The 22,783-nt window shown below is 44.5% G+C and overlaps 1 protein-coding gene across 1 annotated transcript in view; it reads right to left on the bottom strand.

The window, feature by feature from the left end:
• Dtd1 (D-aminoacyl-tRNA deacylase 1) overlaps positions 1–22,502 on the bottom strand; it is a 177,468-nt gene extending 154,966 nt beyond the window's left edge. The window contains exons 1-3 of the mRNA XM_016002981.3: positions 22,345–22,502; positions 17,831–17,921; positions 8,348–8,583 (exon numbers count right to left, since the gene is read on the bottom strand). Of these exons, the coding sequence (XP_015858467.1) occupies positions 8,348–8,583; positions 17,831–17,921; positions 22,345–22,387 (370 nt within the window). The 5' untranslated portion in view covers positions 22,388–22,502. The remainder of the gene's footprint in view (positions 1–8,347; positions 8,584–17,830; positions 17,922–22,344) is intronic.
• Between the last annotated feature and the right edge of the window lie 281 nt (positions 22,503–22,783).

The raw sequence follows: 22,783 nt of genomic DNA, 5'->3' as shown, positions 1-22,783 counted from the left end.
GGAAACCCCTGGGTGGCAGCAGAAGCTACCACTGACTTCATTCCAGGGGCCACTCAGTCAATCTGAAGCAGTGGTTCTCAACCTTCCTAATGCTACAACCCTGTAATACAGTTTCTCCTGTTGTGGTGACCCCCAACCATAAAATTATTTTCATTGTTACTTCATAACTGTAGCTGATTCTAAAACAGAGGGGTAAGCTTGCCAAATTGGTGCACTAGGATTTTTCCTCTAAACAGTCATCTGCAGAAGAGCCAGACAGTGAGAAAGCACCAGGGTCGTGAGCTGTGAAATGGAAGAGATGGCCCTACACAGTTTGACATTACTTCCTGCAGCACTGGTCTCACTTCCCTCTCTATCCCCCTCCCCAGTGAGCTGGGAGACTGCTGGGACCAATTGTATGTGGCAGAAGTGAAGCTGCCCCGCTTTCCAGACCTGACATTTCCATGTCCTATCTTGGGGCACCTGTTCTCAGAATCCTTGCTCCAGAGAAAGCCAGCACCACATTAGGAATTCAAGTACACTGAGATGAGCCTCTTCTGAGAAGCTCTGGCAATGTGGGGGTCTGGGGGATGAGGTGAGGCAGGCATGACTCCAAGGAGGGAGCAGATAACTGTGACAAGGCCACCTTAGCGGGAGGCAAGCAGACAGCAGGGAGGAAGAGAAAGGTGTGCATGCCTACGGAAGCTCACTGGGACACGCCAGAAACCTCTCAACGGGCCACACAAACACACACTCTAAGAGCACAGTTTGCATCTCCCCTATCCTCTGGTCTCAGCTTAAATGTCTTGGCTGCTAACAAACATAGAGGCCAAGTTGTCCTATTTCCAATCATGTTTTCAGCACTGTGCTTTTCTCAACATCTCTGTCCACAGCTATCTCTGAAGCTGTTGGAGCCTTCAGGCCAGCCACACATGTGCCAGTGTGGCATGCCTGCAACTTTCCGAGACTCGGCCATGTGCTCTGTGGTTCCTCCAGCAGAGGTACACCCCCCATTCCTCCTGCTCTGATGCTCATCCTAAGCCCTACCTCAGCTCCAACACAAAGAGGAGTGCATTTGTGCATGCTGTACTGAGGCTATCACCTGCTCCGGGGTCCACCAAGGAGTGCAGCCAGGCTCTCTGTGTTATGAGGCCATATTGGTCTTTGAGGGTCAAGCTGCCCCTCGGAACCATAAAGATCTAAGTGGCCTGTGCTGCCACCTGGGGCCATGGTGTCATCTGGACCCAAACTGTGGCCAAAGGCCATGTCTGGGTCCGTGGCCCTACTGTAGCCACGGCCTGATTGATATCCATGACTCTTCTTACCATCAAAGGACAAGTGGATGCCTGCTACCTGGGAAAATGTTGGCATTTGGGGACTGAGCTGCCACTGGGGCCATGCTCATCTGGGTGACCTGTGATGCCAGTAGTGCCACAGTGACATCCAGGCCCAGGCTGCTGACAAGGACCATGTCTGGGTTCGTGGTCCTTTCACAGCTGGACTCTATGTTGATGTCCATGGCCCGTGTGGCCACCAAAGGCCACACGGGATCTGGGCCACCACGTCTGGCCACGTTGGTGTCCAAGATCTGTGCCACTGCCAGGCCCATACAGACCTGAGTGATAAGCACTGCCACCCAGGGCCATGGCGTTATATGGGCCTGGGCTGATGCCAAGGGCCATGTCTGGGTCTGTGGCCCTGCTGCAGTTGTAGTCTATGTTGAAGTCTGTGTCTCCTGTTACCACCAAAGGCAGTAAGGATAGGGCTGTACAGAGTTGGCCCCACACTTCACTGGCTGCAGCGCTAGGGAGAACTGGCCCTACCCCTCACCAACTATAGCACTTGGGAGATTGGGCCCTTCACCTCATCTGAGGAACACAATAGAACTCTCTTCATTGGCCATGTAGGGGTGAACCGGCCCTGAAAGCGGGAGAGTGAGAGAGCTAACCCCACTGTCTGTCACACGGTGGCGGTGTTAAGGGAGAGATAACACCCCTCCACCCCTCACCACCTACTGCAGGCGGCAAAGGCTGGTCCACGGGTCATGAGAGTGGGAGAGCTGACCCTGCCCCTCACTGGCTGCAGCACTCAGGAGAGTGAGTCCTACACCTCGCCTAGGCAGTGCACTAGAGCTGACTCTGCTGGGAACGCAGGTGAGCCGCCCTGAGGATATGACGTCAGGATAGCTGACCCCCCACACACACTCCATAAGCTCTATAGAGCAATCTGGAGAGCAGGCCCTGCACCTTGCCTGGGCAAAACAGTGAGCTGGCCCTGGTGATGTGGGTGCAGGTGAGCCAGACCTGAGAAGATGTGAGAGCCGAAGAACTTGCCCCGTCCCTTGCTGCCTGGTGCACTGGATGAGCTAGCTGAGACGATGCTGGAGAGCTCACCTGGGTGGTGATGACTAGAGAAAGCTGGCAGGGTGACCAACCCAGCTACCACCCAGACCCAGAACCAGGGCTATGAGTTAACCCACCCAACATCCACCTCATCTATGAACTGCAGGAGCATCTGAAGGGGCCAGACCTACAAATCCAAAACTGCAGGATCTCCATGGCACAGGACAACAACAGGATATCCAAGAGGAGCCTCAGAGAGAGCCCATTATCAATAGCACAGCAGAAGCCAGAGGCCTCGAGCCAGACCAATGATTCATAGCAATGAACACTTAGAAATAAAGATGTATGAACTAAAAGGTACAATGTGTGACTCACTGGGCAACGCTACAACTTCCATGCTTATAATTTTTTGTTTGCTTGTTTGGTTGGTTGGTTTTGGGTTGTTCTTTTAAATTTTGTTTTGTTTCGGAGAGGAGATTGCAAGGGCAGAGAGCAGATGCAAGAGGCAAGGAGATGAGTGGGATCAGGAAGTATAATGTGAAATCCACAAAGAATCAATAAAAAGTTTTTAAAAAATGAACAAAACTGGGCTGGAGAGATGGCTCAGAGGTTAAGAGCACTGACTGTACTTCTGAAGGTCCTGAGTTCAATTCCCAGCACCCACATGGTGGCTCACAACCATCTGTAATGAGATCTGGCACCCTCCTCTGTATAAATAATAAATAAATAAATCTTTAAAAAAAAAAAAAAAAAAAAAAAAGAACAAAACCAAGAACATAGCCAGGCCTCCTTGCACCTACGCCTGCTCAAGGCATGAGCACCAGTCATTACAGGAGGCTCGCATGACAATGGTTTCTGACGTGAGAATTTCCTTATACCTAATGATAAAAAAGAAAGAATACAGAAGCCAGATGTGGTGGCACCCACCTAAAACCCCAAAACTTAGGAAAGGGAGGCCGAGACAGTAAGATCACAAGTTCAAGGCCAGCCTGAGCTACACAGCAAAACCATGTCGATAAATAAATAAATACTAAAGAGTGCATTTACACACAGGCCACATGAAAGCAGAGGTCAGTTTCTTAGGCAAGGAGGGCAGTACAAGAACAAAACGGCCATCTGCAGAGGAAAGAAGAAAGCTCTCAGCTCTGACAGAGGCTTCCATTGTATTTTATGAAAAAGACAAGGGAGCGACTCCTGCTGCCAGTGCAATCACAGGTCCTCAGCGGTTTTTGTTTTTTGGTTTTTCAAGACAGCATTTCTCTGTGTAGCCATGGCTGTCCTGGAACTTGCTCTGTAGACCCGGCTGGCCTCGAACTCACAGAGATCCACCTGCTTCTGCCTCCCGAGTGCTGGGATCAAAAGTGTACACCACCACCACCTGGCTCAGCAGTTTGCTTCTTCTTCTCCCATTTTCCCCACAAGCATTGGGAGTTGCAGCAGCTCGGCAGAGCATGAGGCTTTCAGAACACGTGCCGTGGTGAGAACTAGCTCCACGCACTCAGTGTCTCTCTTCCACACAGGCAGTAAGCTGCTATAGACAAGGACAGTCTCCTTCCTGCTGTGCTCTGTCCCCAGCCCAGGCCAGGCCTGCGGGACAGCATCTCACTGATAGAGAAATCACAACAGCTACCTTAGTGGAAACAGTACAATACCTTGCAGTAGGAAGAAGACTTAAAAACCTGGGTAAACACCACCTCTCAGTTAAAAGACAAACCAGGCTTAGTCTCTCTTACAAAACCTTCATGGGGTTCAAGCCCTTCGCTGAATTCCCTGAGCACTGCACAGAGGGCAGAAAAGTCCCCATAGACCAGGCAGAAGGATAGGAGAGAAGGCCAGGGAGGCCAGGTGTGCATTTCACAGTGAACTGATCACATCAGTGACATGAGCCTCTAGGGATGGATGCTCACTTGATCTCAGGCTCTGTCATTCACTGAGTAGCCTCCCACGGGTTATCTGATGAACCTCAGCATCCTCATCTGTAAAATGAAGGTAATGTCTTGCCTACCTAATAGGGTTGTGTTAATCCCAAAGATAAGAGAAGGACCACCACTCAAATCATTGTGGTCAAATTAAAGCAAGCAATTAATTAAAGCAAACTTTTTTATTCGCAACCATAGGCTGCCTTCCCCTAAGATGGGGCTCGAGGAGTCAACCTTGGATGTGAGGAAGACAAAGTTTTTATAGCTCAGGGGTAGGGGGCTTCCAAATGGCAGATTTGGCAGGCAAATAAAGTTACAGTAGAAGAACATCACAACAAGTTAGTCATAATGACCTCCTGAAACAAAGCCATGGCTGCAAGGTGGGCATAACAAGGTAGTCATGACAACCCTTTTGAAGCAAGGGTAGGATTGTAAGATGGTTATTATACACAACTTTCTGAAACAAAGAGAGGACTGTCGTTCCTGGAACAAGCAGCACAGAACCATGTGTAGTTAAGAGGCAGAGCAGAGCCCAATCCTTGAGAAACGGGTTTAATCATAAACAGGAATGAACCGAGTTTGTCTTTACTATAAGATGACTTTCAAGCCTAAGATGGAGACAGACTGGTTCCTCATTTGTTGTGAAAATACAAGTGGATAATCAATGGGAAGTGCTGACTATGCACAGGGCCTAGAAGTTCCAAAGCCCCTAATAAGAGATGCAGTTTGACATGCTATGGATTGACAATAATAAAGTGGGGGCAATATAACTAGCTTGCCCGTGGGTGCTCCTATTCTATGTAGATCCAGGGAAAGAGCTCAAGGTTACATCACCATCACAAACAATGGGAAGTGAGACAATAGACTTCACTGCCTAGCACATGAACCACTCACTGCTGGTCTGAGTGGCAAGAAAATGTATGTAATCTAACTGTCAAGAAAATGAATGCAATCCAATGGACACTTGTTGGGAATGTGAAGGAACAAATTATAAATGTAAAATAAATGCTCAACCATGAGAGAAGGAAGTGGGGAAAAATGTTAAAACTAGTTAAACTACTTTCCATTTTAAAGTTGCGGAAGTGGCCCTGAAAAATGCTAAAATGAAGAAAATGTATTCAGCAGTTCATTTGCATTCACACATTTCTTCAGCTCAAAGGCTTCCCATGAAACTGGAAGCCAGATTTTCAAAAAGACTCAAAGGCGGAGAGCATGGAGAGCATGAAGAGCATGCTGCACTCTTTCCACTGCGGCTGGAGAAGAACTGAGGCCAGAAGACAGAGAAGCTCTGTTGACAAAACCAGAGGCCTTCGGAAAGTCCAAAAGTTACAGAGATTTTGGCTAAAACTCTGCACTTTTTGGTTAAAAATTCAGGTCATGTTTCATAAAAGTAATTAGACAAATCATATCCCGTGAGTTTAAATTCTGACCCATTATAAACTGACATTGTTTACAGCACACTACTGCAGGCCTGGATAAAAATCCACACCACTCCAAACCCGAAGCATCTGATAATCGAGGAAGCACTCCTCTCTAAGGACTGGGTGAAAGCTGTTCTGCATTCAGTCAAGCATTTCATAAGCAGGGTCAATCCCCCATGGAAAGTGCCCCTGACATACATCACAGAGTTCTCGGAAACGGGATGACTCCATGAACATCAGCAGCAAGGACAACAACACGGACAGTTCCCAATCCCTGGCTCTGCAAAGAAGAAATTCCTCGGGGACCTGACTTAATCGCTCACTCAATAAACAAGCATGCTTAGCAAAGCTAGGTCAGAGGACCCAAGAGATGTATGCACGGGCTGTCTTATGAATGGAGTTCTAAACGAGGCCATTTCCAGAAGAGGCAGAACTATTCTCCTCTACCAGAACCCAAGCAAAGGCTGGGATTTGATTTAAAGCACAAAAATGCTGTATTATGTTTCTTCATGACAAATAGACACATTTTTCAAGGAAGAGAATTAAAAGAAACACACCCACATACATACATACAATAATAAAGAAATAAAGAGAGGGTGCAACAGTTAGAAGAAAATGGCCAACTTCTTCCTCACCCTCCCCATCTGAGACAAAAGCCTGGCAGTTTAAAACAAAGGCCTCCTGCTGATGAACTGTCTCAATGAGTTCAAGGCCTGCTCAGGACAGGTTGAAGGGACACCAGCCTACTCGAACATGTGGCTCTGGCAGGCCTTGCCCTTCTCCCCATTCCCTCTGTCTTGCTAAAAAAAAACATCCCTAAAGCTAGCCACAAAGGTCTGTTCCCTTATTTGGCCACTCCTCCTCCTGAGGCTGACTACCAAAGTCCAGCAATCAGAAGCCCCCTTTGGCTCACCTAATTAACATGCCCAATTAAAATTAAACACCTCATCCTAACATGGGAGTTTCCCCTTTACCTTTATAAACTGCTGTAGTAGAATATTTTAAGGTGTGTTACTTTTGTTTATGTTGCATTTGTTTAATTCTGTGAAGCTGTGTTACTGTGCCTGTCTAAATCACCTGATGGTCTAATAAAGAAATGGCCAATAGCAAGGCAGGAGAAAGGAGAGGCGGGGCTGGCGGGCAGAGGGAATATATAAAGGGAGAAATCTGGCAAGAGAGATCGAGAAGGAGCCAGAAGAGGAGGACATCAAGGGCCAGCCACCCAGCTACATAAACAGCAACAGAGTAAGAGTAAGATTTTAAGATTTACAGAACAAAGAGAAAAGGAAAAGCCCAGAGGCAAAAGGCAGTCAGGCTAAGTCAGGTAGTCGGGGGAAGCTGGCAAGAAACTAAGCCTTTTTATACACATGTGCATATGCACACATAAATGTAAAATGTATGTGTGTGTGTGTGTGTGTGTGTGTGTGTGTGTGTTCCCCTGAGGACACACTGGAGGGTGAACTGGCTGACACACAGCACCTTATACTTTATACCTTATGCATTATACCAGTGTTTCCCACTCTTGTCTTCAAGCACATGCAGAATATACCGAGAGAGAGAGAGAGAGAGAGAGAGAGAGAGAGAGAGAGAGAGAGAGAGAGAGAGAGTCTTAGAACTTCTTGTACTGATTGTTCAGCTGCAGCTTCCAGCTCACCCCTGTAAAAGCCCCATTCCTGCCTCTCCAAACCCCGCCCTCTCAGAGTACCTCCAACAAAGCGAAGGCTCCACAGCCAGGTCCTGCATTCTTGGCGGCTACTGTAGCTCCTCCCTCAAGTCTCCCCCTGAAGAGTACCATACTCAGGCTTGTGTCATCACCGCTCCTTCTCTACCTCCAGCTCTGGGGGCCGGAGGACTCACCCAGGAGTTGCTTTACTCAAAATAAACCTGTTCTTTTACTTTTTCAATTTGGCTTGATCTGACTTTGCTGCATCTGTGGAGAAACCTACTGTCGGAGAACAGAAAACCCTATTACTGATTACCTACCTAATACCACAATATTCTACATATATTAAACCAAATAAAAATGTGTCTACAAGGCTGGAGAGATGGCTCAGGGCTTAAGAGCTTTTGCTGCTCTTGCAAAGAACTGGAGTTCAAATCAGACCACAACCCATAGAACCATGGAGGAGATACATATATATAGCATGGAGGTCCCTAGGACGACTGAGGCTTATAATAAATTTTGGTTTTACTCAATTACTGAGCAAGCCTCAATGAAACATCTCACTATTAAGATAAGAATACATACTCTATCAAGATGATAATAGAAAAATAAATAAATTTTAAACAATAAAAAAAAGTGGGAATATATAGGGGGAGGGGGAGAACAAGGGAATCCGTGGCTGATATGTAAAATTAAATTTAATAAATAAATTTAAAAAATGGAAAAAAAAAAAAGAACTGGAGTTCAGTTTCCAGTATCCATGTCAGGCAACTCACAACTATATGTAACACCTGCTTCGTGGGACCTGCGTGCACATCTGTACTCACATGCACATACCTACACAGACACACACATCATTTTAAAATAAACCTTCAAAACATTTTTATAATTAATTTCACTTGTTTCTTTTTATTTGGGGAGGGGATGTTGCTTTGATGCCGGGGAATTGAGCCCAGGATCTTGCTTGCTCTAGTGTCTTTTTTTCAGTGTCTTGCCACTGAGCTTCCTGACCCGCCCACCTACCTCTGATGAGCTCAGGCCTGTAGCTCTTGCGTAGCTGTTCCAGGAAGCTGTTGTAGAAGCTCTCCGCCTGCTCCGTGGGCATCGCCAGGTGGAAGTCAGGCTTGTTCCCCTTCAGGACACACTGGAGGGTGAACTGGCTGACACACAGTATCTCGTACTGCTTATCCATCACGCTCTTGGACCAGTGTTTCCCACTCTCGTCCTCAAACACACGCAGATTTAAAATCTTTCGAACCCTATGGGGAAAGAGAGCAGTGAGAGCTACCTGAAGAACCACAAGGCCGCCAACATGCTCCATACTCCATCACTCACAGAAGCTGCGATACCGGCACATTAGTGAGCCATGCTGCATTTCCCCACCTGCATTCTCGGTGATAACAGTCCAGCTTGAGAGGCCTGTCCTGTGACTCCTTTTTGACTGCTGATCTAATTCATAGCAGTCATCAGTGGATTTTTTTTTTCATTTCAAAGTCAACCTAATATTCATCCCTATCCTCACCCACTCTACTTCCCTATCAATCCTAATCTTACTAAAATCCCCGTATACACTCCATACTGTCCTTGGATGTTTATCCTCCAACAGTTACTGAAGTCAAAAGGCCACTACTGTTAACTGGCTAGTACAACAGATGCATGGTGGTAATATCCAACTGGCTGTTTTGAGTTACTGTTCCACTGATGGAATAATACAGAGTTTGTACCAGGCATTCTGAACTCCTGGACTAAGGAAGCGTTTTCTAAATTACACTAACCCTGCCATGTCCAACCATGTCCCATTTGAACACTGCAAATACTTCAGCTGAAAGAATATCGCTGCTTTAAAAATCAAAGAAATAACACCAGATGCATAAATCTCAGTACAATAGCAAGGTACATAAAAATCCAAGACATATAATTCTCAAAAAAAAAATACCAACTCTGCAATAATGGCATTTAGTAAGTAAAATGAAATTCCAGATAGCAAACTAAAAATAATGATTATGAGTATGTTCAAAGACACATACAGCTAAACAAGGCACATAATAGAAGATATGAAAGAGGAATTCAGCAAAGAGGTAGAAATACTGAAGAAAAGCCAATCTGAAATTCTGGAGAAAACAAAACTTTGTGGAAAGTCTCAGCAACACAATGGCCCAAGGAAAGAATAGAATTCCTGCTTAAAGATAAGATAAGGGAACAAAAACAACCCAACAAAGACAAAGATAAAATAATACTAAGGTACCAGTGGGTGACATCAATAGCTTACTCTCACCAAATTAGAGTCCATCCCAACAACAACTATCCTGGACTTTCCTACCCCGGAGTTCTGGAAAATCCCACATCTATTTGGCCAGGCTCTGGCCTCTGACTTGTCCTCTCTGTCTCTTCCTAAAGCCAAGCTCACATAATACACAGCTGATCTTCTCCTTTGTAGTCCACCCTCACAAATTAGCCAGGCCAACACCTCTACCTTATTAAACTTTCTGTCCAGCCAGGAATGTAAGGTTTCACTCTCTAAGGTCCTACTGTCCATCCCTCATGTTACTTATCTGGGATTGGCTATCACTCCAACTCACAAGACCATTACCCTAGATAGAAAACAATTCAGTCACTCACAGTCCCTACCACCAAGAATAAAATTCTATCCTTCCTAGGAATGGCCAGCTTCTTACGCTCTTGGATTCCTCCATTCTCTCTTCTAGACTGCCCACTACATAAGGTGGCCCTCGACCCTTCACATGAACCCCTTCTTGTACCCATTACTAAGCCACTTCATAAGTTTCAACAGGCCCTCCTCCAGGCTCCGGCCCAACATCTTCTGGACTTAATTCTCTCCTCTCTTCAGGTTACAGAAAAGAAGGGATGATATACCATCAGGGTCCTGGGTCACTAGCTGGGAACTTCCTTTATGTCTGTTGCATACTTATCAAAAAATTAGAGCATACTGTCCAAGGATGAGCACCTTGAGTGTATATGCTCTGGCCATACCCAAACTTCTGTCTGTGGTGATATATTGTGTACCCCCAATAAAACTTGCCTGGGGATCAAAGGACAGTGTCAGCCACTAAATTAGACATAGAGGTCAGGCAGTAGTGGCACAAACCTTTCACCCTATCACTCAGGAGGCAGAGATCCATCTGGATCTTTGTGAATTGAAGGCCACACTGGGCTACATAAGAGAACCAGAACCAGGCAGTGGTGACCTATGCCTTCAATACCAGGAAGTCATATGGCAGGACACAGAAAGGTATATAAGGTGTGGGGAAACAGTAAATCACTCTCTTGAGGCTGAGGATTTCATAGAGGTAAGCTAGTGGCTGGCTGTTCTGCTTCTCTGATCTTTCAGCTTTTACCCCAATATCTAGCTGTGGGTTTTTTATTATAAGACCTTTTAAGATTTATGTTACACAGCCGGGCGGTGGTGGCGCACGCCTTTAATCCCAGCACTCGGGAGGCAGAGCCAGGCGGATCTCTGTGAGTTCGAGGCCAGCCTGGGCTACCAAGTGAGTCCCAGGAAAGGCGCAAAGCTACACAGAGAAACCCTGTCTCGAAAAACCAAAAAAAAAAAAAAAAAAAAAAAAAGATTTATGTTACACTAGTGGAAGCCCATGAACTGTGGACTGGTGGCTCTGGAGCCCCCATAGGACTGGACTAGGCCCTCTGGATATGGAAGACGGTTGTTTGGCTCGAACTGTTTGGGGGGCACCCAGGCAGTGGGATCGGGATCTGTCCCTGGTCTATGGGTAGGCTTCTGGAATCCGATGCCTGTTGTGTGACACCTTGCACAGCCTTGGTGCAGTGGGAAGGGGCTCAAACCTGCCCAGGCTCAGTGAGCTGGGCTCTGCTGACTCCCCATGGGGGACCTCAATTTGGGGGATGTGGGGATGCGGAGTGGCTTAGGAAAGAGGGCTGGGGGTGGGAGGAAGGAGGAGGGGGTGTCTGTGGATAGCATGTGGAGTGAGTAGAAAATTTCTTAATAAAGAAAAATGAAAAAAAAAGATTCGTGTTACAACTGTCTTCTCTCTTCATCACCTGTCCCATTTCCTAACATATATGGGTCTCCAAAAGTGTTTGGAGTAGTGCTCACTTCCAGAGTTCTCTCTCTTCAGGTAGCATTGGCAGAAGATGCTACACTTATTTTCATTCATGCCCACATCTCAACACTTCAAACTGACTCAAGTTGCTGATTTGACTCTCTTAAAGTGTGTATAGATTATTATTTCTGCTGGCTTCTGCCTCCACCATCTTTGATTCCAAATTCTAGAGTCCACCAAGTCTTCAGCCATTTATTCCCTCCACCTACTCTATCCTTCCATCTCTCCTCCCCTACTCGGTAAGTGTCCTCTCTCTGGCTCCTGGAGCCTGCTACACCCTCCAGGACCCCACCCTATGGGCAACCCTCTAGTTACTAAGACATTTACTCCTCCCTCTATATATATATATTAGCACCCTCCCTGTTTTCTTGCCTCCTCTGCCTAGGAGCTGCCTGCTGTGTCCTGCAGCTTCTTTAAGCCCTTTTGGGCCTCTGTGACCTTGTCCCTCCTGGCTCTCAGCTCCATCCTGGAAGTCTCCCAGCCTCTCTATGCCCTCCTGGGCTTCTCTCTTGCCTCTCAGCTCCCACTTGGAGCTTACAGAAACTCCCTCCAGTGGAGTTCATTTACAACCTTTCCTCTTTTCCTCCACAAACTCAGACTTTAGTAAGGCCTCACTCTGTTACTACAAACAGCTGGGCCTCAGTACATTTCGATGACCTAAACTGGGGGCATGCTCAATTTTCAATGGTGGCAACTTCTGCCACTGCACAAATGATCTGAAAATCTTTTATATCTAGATTTGCTCTCCCCTCCTCTATTTCTTCCTGTCTATACCTGTCCAGGGTAGCTGTTATATAAGGAGACCCCTACCTCTAACCAACTGCCCATGCTAACAGAGTAGAGAAATTGCTCTATATCAGGCTGTCAAAGGCAGATTCAGCAGTCAGTGCTCTTAACCTCTGGGCCATCTCGCCAGCCCCAAGATTTTTTTTAAACCTTATTTAATAAGGTATTAAAGTTGCACCTCCATGTACTCATGCAAGAATGTACCTTATACTGGTAGTCGAACTTCATAAGAGTCATCTAGGTGGTATTAGTTTTAAAAAGACATGAAGGGGTAATGGGGAGAAACTAAGACTTGGCACTGTGTGGCAGGACTGAAGTTCCTAAAGACAGCCAGGAGAGACTACTGGTGAAAGCTCCAGTAAGTTCTGAGAGTCTAAGACAGTGTATAGTCTGAGGATACAAGAGCTTATGAAAGTTCTAAAGGTATAAGAAAGTATCTTGGGCTGGAGAGATGGCTCAGAGGTTAAGAACATTGGCTGCTCTTCCAGAGGTCCCGAGTTCAATTCCCAGCAACCACATGGTGGCTCACAACCATCTCTAATGAAATCTGGTGCCCTCTTCTGGCCTGCAGGCGTACATGCAGATAGAACACTGTATATATAATAAATAAATTTAAAAAAAAAAATTTAAAAAAAGAAAGTATCTTAAGGTAATGAAAAATGTTTCAGATTTCTTTCTTCCTCTATGATATTGTTATATTAATATTTCAAATGTTCAAGAAACCTATACTTAATGGTTCTACCAGACTACTCATGTGGTGGGGTCTGGAGACTGCTCACCAGCAGGTTGCCAAAGGAGATACTTGTCCCTATAACATTTAAATTGATGTCTAAAATACCTGTCCCCTGTGCCTTGGGGCAACACATAGATTAATAGAGATAGGTTAATTTAATTTGTAAGAGCTAGTTAGTTATAAGCCTGAGCTATCAGCCGAGCATTTATAATTAATATTATATCTCTAAGTGGTTATTTGGGAGTGGCTATTTAGGCAGGAAAAGCCTACCTACAAATTGGGACAAGACAGAAATCAAGCAGGAAAGCTAAAACTTTTTAGAATTGAGTTAAAATGAAAACACAATATACTCTAACCTATGGGACACAATGAAGGTGGTTCTATGAAGCAAATTCATAGCATTAAGTGCCTACATCAAAAATCTGAAGAGATCACATATTAGTAACTTAAAGATGCACTTGAAAGCTCTAGAACAGCAATAAGAAATAATACCCAAAAAAAGTAGACAGGAAGAAATAATCAAACACAGAACTGAAATCAATGAAATGGACACATCAAGAATCAATGAAACAAAGTGTTGGTTATTCAAGAAAATCAGTAAGACTGACAAATATTTAGCTAAATTAACCAAAAGCTAAAGAGAGAAAACTCAAATAAAAAAAAAAATAGAGGCGAAAAGGGAGACATTACAACAGACACCAAGGACTCATAAGGACTATCTTTAAAAAATATGTATTCCACCAAACTAACCTAAAACAAACCTAGAAAAAGTTGGATAAATTTCTTGTTATATACCACCTACCAAAGTTAAATCAAGATCAGATAAACAATTTAAACAGATTCATAACCCCTAGTGAAATAGAAGCAGTAAATAAAAATATCCCCAACAAAAAAATCCCAAGGCCAGATGGAGTCAGAATTCTACAAGACCTTCAAAGAAGAATTAATGCCAATACCCCTCAAATTATTCCCAAAAATAGAAACTGAAGGAACATTTCCTAATTCTTTTTATGAAACCACTAACACCCTGATACCAAAACCACACAAAGACCCAACAAAAAAAGAAAATTACAGACCAATGTCCCTTATAAACACAGATGCAAAAAATTCTCAATATATATTTGTAAGCCAAATTCAAGAAATAGCCTACAGAATGGGAAAAAATATTTATCAACTATATATCTAATATAGGGTTAGTATCCAGAATATATATAGAGAACTAAGAAGTCTGAACATCAAGAAACAAATAACCAAATTTAAAAATGGAGTAGAGAACTAAACAGAGTTCTCAAAAGATGAAACACAAATGACTGAGAAACAAAATAAAATGTTCATAATCCTTAGTCATCAGGGACTTGGGATTTTATCTGACCCCAGTCAGAATGGCCAAGATCAACAAAACAAATGACAGTACATGCCAACAAGGATGCAGAGAAAGGGGAACACTTAATCATTGATGAGAATGCAAACTGGTACCCAATGGAAATCAGTGTGGCAGTTCCTCAGGAAGCTAGGAATAGACCAACCTCAAGATCCCAAAATACCACTCTTGGGCATATACCCAAAGGACTATACATTCTGCTACAGAGATATCCATGTTCATTGCTGTTCTAGTCATAAGAGCCAGAAACTAGAAATACTCTAGATGTCCATCAATTGATGAATGGATAATGAAAGCATGGTATAGTTACAACAGTGGAATATTATTCAGCTGTTAATTATGAAATTTCAGGTATATGGATAGATCTAGAAACAATCATCCTGAGTGAGTTAAACCAGACCCAAAATGACAAAGATTACATGTTTTCTCTTATATGTAGATGTTAGCATTTAAGCTTTTGATATGTTTGCTATAATCAGAATATCCACAGAGGTTAGGTAGGTAGTAAGGGACCAGGGGAAAAGAGGGGAATATTCCAAGGAAGAGGACATAGAATATTATGTTATAAAAGGATAGAATGGGGAAGGTGATAAGAGGGCAGGGTAAAGCAGGGAATGTGGACAAGTAACACTAAAGGGTTTGTTTGTTTGTTTGGGCTATCCTGGAATTCATTATGTAGACCAGGCTAGCCTTGAAATCAGAGATCCTCCTGTCTCTTCCTTCCCAACTGAGATTAAAGGCCTGAGCCACCATGCCCATCCCTAAAGGCCTTTAGAAAAGCCATATAAATTATCATTCACAACCATCCCTAAACCCAGTGACCAGGAATATACATTTTCAGGCCTCTATAAGTAACAGGAACACACATGATACAAATTCATACATGCAGACAAAACACATAAAATAAATCTACAAAAAAAAATTTAAAGTCATGTGGAAACCTACTTCTGTAGAAGCTTCCTAAGATATATACATATATGAAAGGAATTTAAATGGAGTTGTAATATAATGGGGGAAAGAACGCCTCAACTAGATACCTTATGGCACCAAGTAAAACGTCCAGGCCGAGAACGGGCTATATCTTATTGAGTTGTTGGTTAGGGGTTCCACAGACCCCTCCAAACATCACAGGCTATTGCCAAGGCTATTGGTTACTGTCCACAACCTGATGCCCTATTGCTGAAGACATCGTTTACTTCTGTCATTGAACATGGAGAAATCAAACGGATGCCCTACTAGAAGCTTCGGCCCTGCTGACTAGCATATGGTGCTGGAAGGTACTCTGCACTCTACTGGAGGAGAAAAGCAATAATCAATATCACCCAGCTACAACCGTGTGACCTGCAATAGCAAGCAGCCTGTAGTATATATTCATGAAATAAGGACACAAATTTTATGGGAGGAACCAAGCACTTTCTGACTGGATTTAAGGCCCACTCCATGAAATGGAGCCCATATCTGACATTGCTAAAGTGACATGAGATTAGGTAGGCCATGGGCCCTAGGGGGAAATCTACTGTTAAAGGAACATAGAAATAAAATGACTTACTGAGAGACATATCACTCTGTCCACAGATCAGAGCATCATTCACTCACCACAGAGGTAGTAATTAACGCACAGACCCAATTGGACAATGTGCGGAGGGTGAGAGAATTTGGAGCACTCAGTCCTAGAATGGGATGTCTTCATCAAACCCCTTCCCTCAAGGCCCAGGGAGCTATACAGAGGAGCAGGCAGAAAGATCCAAGTGTTGATCCCAAGAAAAAGCGTCTTCCAGACACAACAGGACTGATGCACATATGAACTCACAGTACTGTGACAGCATGCACAGGGCCTGCAGAGGTTCAATCAAGACAAAATCCCAGCATGGAGAAGGGCAAGTGGACTAACCCAGAGCCTATTTGCAACTGATATCTGTGGGAAAGGAAAAACCTATCTTCCCCACTAGAGAGTCACTGAGTATATCAATGACACTCCAGGGAGCAGTTAGCAACACAAAACAGACTCCATGGAGAGTGTGTGTGTGTGTGTATGTGTGTGTGTGTGTGTGTGTGTGTGTGAGAGAGAGAGAGAGAGAGAGAGAGAGAGAGAGAGAGAGAGAGAGAGAGAGAGAGAGAGAGAACTTTTTGTTTTGTCCTATTGTTTTAGGATGGATTTTTTTTTAATTTTATTTTTGTTTGTGAGAGAGAGAACAAAGTTGAGTGAGTAGGGAAGAGAGGATCTAAGAGTAGTTGGAGGAAGGGAAAGAATATGGTAAAAATGGATTGTATAAAAAATAAAAAAAGGCCGGGCGGTGGCGCACGCCTTTAGTCCCAGCACTAGGAAGGTTGAGACAGGAAGTGATATGGCTGAGTGGAGAAAGGAACATAAGGCAGGAGGAGACAGGAGTTCAGTGCCCTTTCGGTTGAGGGCTCAGGGACATTCAGTCAGAGGACTCGTGGAGAAAGGATCTGGCCTCACTTTCATCTGAGGAGTCGGCGAGGTGAGAAGTGGCTGTGGCTTGTTTCCTCTGATCCTACAGCATTTACCCCAATATCTGGCTCTGGGTTTTTATTTTAAGACCAATTAAGATTCGTGCAACAGCTATCTATATCTACTCAGGGGTCTTTCTGTTAGTTATTCCTCTCTGGAAAGACACTCACAGACATACTCAGAGGTGTGCCTCACTGGTCTCCTATGAACATCTCAATCCAATCAAACAGATGATCAAGATTAGCCATCCCAGCATTAAAAAAATCTAGACCCAGAACCAATTATTATCCACTCTCCCACTCTACTCCATTGGAGTTCCTAAGGGACTCACTCTATCAATACCAACATCTCTGAAGTATCAAACTGCCCTTATTAGGCATCACCATCTTAGCAGGGATTAGGTTCTGAGCCTGACTTTTACTGTAATAACAACAGGACAGTAGGACAGAGCTCTACTGAGGCTCTGGGCACCGAGGGGCAGCCTATGGAGTGAATACAGCAGGGGGTGCCAGGGGAGGAGCAGTTACAGATGGAGACTGATCTATCGAGACAGCCGGCCTGGAAGCAGCAATGGCACACTCCCTTCCTTGCCCGAGTGAAAACAGTACCAGCTTCATGGGGGCCAGCCCAGATTCTAATTCAGGTTCAGGTTTTTACAGGGCAAGATGTCCACCACACCCTGGAACAAGGAAATGAACCTGAGCTCCAAGCCTTACATGACGGTGAACGACTGGGCATTTTGCTTAAAGAGTACTCAAGTCATATTGCCCCACATTAAAGAGAAATCAGACGGAAGGTGCCCAACATCTATGAGAAAGAAACATTGTCTGCATGTGGGGATAAGGCAAACTGGGGTCCTACTCCACTGCTGACAGTGACCGAGGTTGGGCACATTGCTCTTCCTCAGTCTCACCTACTTGGAACAATGGTTAAAATCAACACAGGCTCGGATCATTAGCACAAATATTACAGAAGTGGCTGGCATGGCCGGCACATAGCACATGACTTAGCAATGACTTAGAAATCCAAATCTTACATGTGTTCCAGTTCCTTCTGTGAATCTTCCACGGATATACCCAGCAACACACAGATGCCCCGTCCAATGGCACTTATCTGCTCTCCTCCAACTACCAGGAACCAAAAGGGAGAAAAGATTTAGATGTAATCAGGCATTGTGAAACATTTTTCAGTCACTCTATGACCATTCTTAACATCACACAACCTTCTTACAATTTCTTTGGTTAAAGTCAGTAAGTATATGAACCAATAACTCCCATTCACTCTGGTTTCTTTCTTTTCTTTTCTTTTTTTTTTTTTTAGATTTATTTATTTATTCATACAGTGTTCTGCTTGTATGTATGCCTGCAGGCCAGAAGAGGACACCAGATCTCATTACAGATGGTTGTGAGCCACCATGTGGGTGCTGGGAATTGAACTCAGAACCTTTGGAAGAACAGCCAGTGCTCTTAACCACTGAGCCATCTCTCTAGCCCCTCACTCTAGTTTCTTATCTGGAACAAATGAGAGCTGGAAGGTGAATAATCTTTAAGCAGGATTTTAGCATAGGATCTTATCTGCAACTTTGGATACAATACCTAGAACTTTCCACAGTCTCATACATCTGAAAACAAGAACACTGATTTCCTCCCCCAGAGATTCCAGCTAAGCAAGACTAATTCTCAGAAAGGAAATATTGGCTTTTCTTGTAAATCAACAAATCTAGTAACACAAAACACAGACAGCATAGAATGGAAAATGTCCATGGCATAAAACAAATATGTTTTCCTGCTTACTGCAGAGGTAAATTCATTATCCATAACACTATGACTTACACGTTAAGCATCACTACAGAAACTGCTGTCATCTCCCAGGATGTTAACAAAGTGGCATACTAAGCCAATAACCTCTAAAGCTTTTTGAATCATGCACTTTGTCCATAAAAAAAGCAAAACAAAACTCTAAGAACACCATGATAATATCTGTGTATGTATTTATAGTCAAATGTACTCCCTACTACCTTTAGCCAACATCTCAAATGTTGGCCCAGTATTTAGACTAACATTCATCATTATGATGGTGAAATTACACCCATATTTTAAGTGGCAACCTTGACCATTTTCTCTTTTTTGCCCAACCTCATTATATTACATTATATTACTATTGTTTTGTTTTGTACTGACCTAATGTTCCAGTCAGGAATAGAAGAATGAACTCTGCCATCTGTGTGTGTGTGGGGGGGGGGGGGGTTGCTTCTGCTATGCAATAGTATCTGCAAATATCCCTAACAAGGGAGTGTGGACTAAGCTCTGGCTTGTGATCACATATGGAATCACACAACCAAAGGCAGGTGCCACAAGAAAAAAAAAAAACTGGCAACAACAGGTTTCTGAATGTGCAAACACCAAAACTTAATGCAAAACCGAACATATAGTGTGTGTTCAAGGTGCTTCTGGCAGTGCTCATTCATGCTACATCATTGCATCATGCCCCTTTAATGCAGCCTTGGTTCTGAACACACAACATGCATACATGCCAAGCAACCACAAACACTGCCCGAAACACCTCCACCCAGATCTGAGACTATCACATGCATCAGTTGTATTGTTTTTATAGAACACACCAAGTTTTATGCTCTTACAGAAACATCATGGCTTATAGCAAAGTACGACTTCTAGTATTTCCTACTATTATTCTTCAGCAAGTAAGTATCAAAGTAATGAGGCAGGCAAGCATAGGGAACAGTTTAGCAAACTAACTCCACTTGGTTTGGACTTTGCACACACACCTCTCTGAACAATGAACCCAGCAAACTTTTAGCAGCCTAGGACCCCACCTGCATAGACTGCATGTATACCAGACTTATTTGTTAGCTGTGGTGATTTATTTACATTATTACAACTGACTGATTTCTTAGATATTTATCAGTTTGTGTGACACAGATGTGTACTCATGTTTGTACCACAGCACAAGTTGTCAAAGGACAACTTGTAGGAGCTGGTTTTCTCTTCAGGTCCTCAGACTTGGTGGCAAATGTTTTTCCTGGCTAAGCCATCACATGGGCCCTGTTTAATCGCTTCCAATTATGTAAATAAGTTGCTCTCCTTGGCAACTTCTTGATAATGCCCCATTACTACTCAAACACAACCTGGAAAACATCTGGAAACTACAGGCAATGGGTCCAACCACTCTAGGCAACTGACTGTTATTCAGGTCACTCACTAACTCTTATCCTGAACTGTCTCATTAGCTTAAGCTCAGGTATGATCAAAGGGCTCCCTAAGGGAATTTCTAAGACTGTTAGACACTTCATGCAAGTACCAGCCCAGGACTTGGTCCATGCTATACCAGCACACACCCAGGCCTTGGTTTTATAGGACAGGGTTTCACTATGTAGTTCAGTCTGGCCTTCAACTCACTAGGTAGCCCATGTTGGACTCAAACTAGAGACTCCTACCTCTGCCCCCAGAGTGCTGGGATCTAGATGGGCCACCATCTACAACCAAAGGTACATTTTCTGAACTCCAGACCAGCAGGATGGAGGCTTAAGGGACCAAAGCTCAAAATTTAAGTATGTTGGGGATGACCACATAAGAGACAAATTCTCCTCAAAAGAGCAAAACAATCTTTCATCAATGAATTCTCGCAGTTTTCATGTACTTGAATATTTACTGAAATGTTATTAAAGTCCCATAAACTCAAGTCCTATTCTACTCCTAATTAATCCAGGATGATTCCTAAAACCAAAGTTTACAAAGCAACTTGCAAACCACTAAATGGAACTAAAACGTGGACTCCTAGGCCTAAATATGTTGTAGTATTGTGTTCCCCAAAATACTGTGCACGCTAATAAACTTAAGAGAACAGCCACAATATTAAACATAGAGGATAGGCAGTGGTAGCACAAGCCTTTATTCCTAGTATTCCAGAGGCAGAAATCCCTCTGGATCTCTGTGAGTTCAAGGCCACATTGGAAACAGCCAGGCATGGTGACAAGCGACTTTAATCCCAAGAAAGGGAGCCTTTAATACCAGGGAGTAAGGCAGAAAGCAGAAAAATATATAAGGCATGAGGACCAGAAACAAGAAGCATTTGGTTGGTTAAGCTTCAGGCTTTCAAGCAGCAGTTCAGCTGAGAGCCATTGGGATGAGGACACAGAAGCTTCCAGTCTGAGGAAACAGGATCAGCTGAGAAATTGGCAAGGTGAGGAAGCTGTGGCTTGTTCTGCTTCTCTGATCTTCCAGTATTCACCCCAATAACGGACCTCAGGCTTGATTTTATTAGTAAGATCTTCTAAGATTCATGCTACATAAATATATGCTTTAGGTACTTGGTGGAGGAGGGATCTTGGGCTTAGATTTATACTTTGTAGACTCAAAGACGTGAATTTGTTATAAAATGGCTTGAAGAAAAAGATAACTCGAACTGAAACTGGGGGGAGGGGGGTCATTGGGTCTCTTTTGCTGTCCAATCTGCCTTGAACTCCTGGGCTTAAGGGATCCTCCTGCCTCCAAAGTGGCTGTGAGTGCATGTGCTTGCCATAGCATCTGACCTAAAATATAATTCTTCATATATATAATTAAAACAATAGCTAGGTGATGGCTCAGCAGGTGAAGGCACTGGCTGCCAAGCCTGATGCCCTGAGTTGAATCCCAAGGACCTACATGGTAGTGACACTTCTAAATTGTCCTCTGGTCTAGACATCAGTGTCCTGTTACATGCAGAAACACACACACACACACACACACACACACACACTAAATAAATGTCTTTTTTTAACTTAAAAAACTAAAAGTGTGGCACCTGTCGTTTCAATTTTTTTTAATACTTTTCAAATAACTACAGTAGGTATAATAATCATCTGGATCCTGGTTGCTTCAACTAGACTACCACATTCAACCATTGGCTAATCGTTGAACATCTTGGTCCACATTAATTAGTAGAAAAAGAAAAATGTCATCTTGAATTCTGTGGTTTTGAACCATGGCTGAAGGAAGGGTTCAGAGGCGGACATCCAGATGCAAGGGACGCTATGCATCTAGTTGGGATGCCTTAACGTAATTGCACACAAGTGTCAGAGCTCAAACAATAAGCTATTCCTCATCTGTACATTTTATCATGAGCCAAGTATCGTTAAAAAAAGAAAAGAAAGAAAAGATACGCATAAGGAGGTAACTAAAATACAGCATTTCGACAGGGAGTGCGCTCCAGAAATGCTCCTTATGTGTTGTTTGTGCAACAGTGCCTTCACGAACGGGCCCTAGGGATGCTAGCAGGTTTGGCCACCTTGTCTGTGCGAGACACGCGCGCACACACACACAAACAAAGATGATGATGATTATAATGATGATGACGACGATGATGAGGGTTTATGCTGCACCCAAAGCAACGGAGCCTGAGCCCGTGAGCGGCCAAGCACGTGCCGGGTTTTCTCGGCCACGGCGCTGCCCCGGGGCTGCCCGGCAACTCTGGGCTGCGGGGAACCCTCGCACGGAACAACGGGTCTCGGGGGTCAGAGGCTGCTCCTCCCGGGCCCGGCCCCGCCCGACTGACCTGTGACGCTAGCCCGGGTGACGCGCTGCACCACGGCCTTCATGGCGGCGGTTGTGGCTACTGGGACAGGCCCTGTGGTCAGACCTTGCGACTCCGCCGGCAGCGTCTCGGCCGGCGCCCTCTGCCGGTAACACCCGGAAGCGCTCCGGGAAGACCCATTATATTGAGCAGCGGCCCGCCCACGTCGGCCACACCTACCCACCAGTTGGTCCCGCCCATGTCAATCACGCTCACCTGCCACCTATCCATAACCTCGCCCATCCGTGTTAGGCCCCGCCCCATCCACAGCTGAGCTCCACCCTAAGCCCTTGGCTAGTCCCAAACTGCTAGCCCAGACTTCACCATGCCGAGATGACACCTTAATTCCTGCTCCAGATTCTTTCTCCCTCAACTTTGCCCTCAGCAGCAAGCCTGTTGCTAAATACAAAAGGATCTGCTG

This window comes from Peromyscus maniculatus, chromosome 4 (assembly GCF_049852395.1).
Source record: "Peromyscus maniculatus bairdii isolate BWxNUB_F1_BW_parent chromosome 4, HU_Pman_BW_mat_3.1, whole genome shotgun sequence".
Lineage (NCBI taxonomy): Eukaryota > Metazoa > Chordata > Mammalia > Rodentia > Cricetidae > Peromyscus > Peromyscus maniculatus.
Note: the sequence above shows the minus strand (reverse complement) of the source record. Positions and strands in the feature narration are given on the sequence as shown.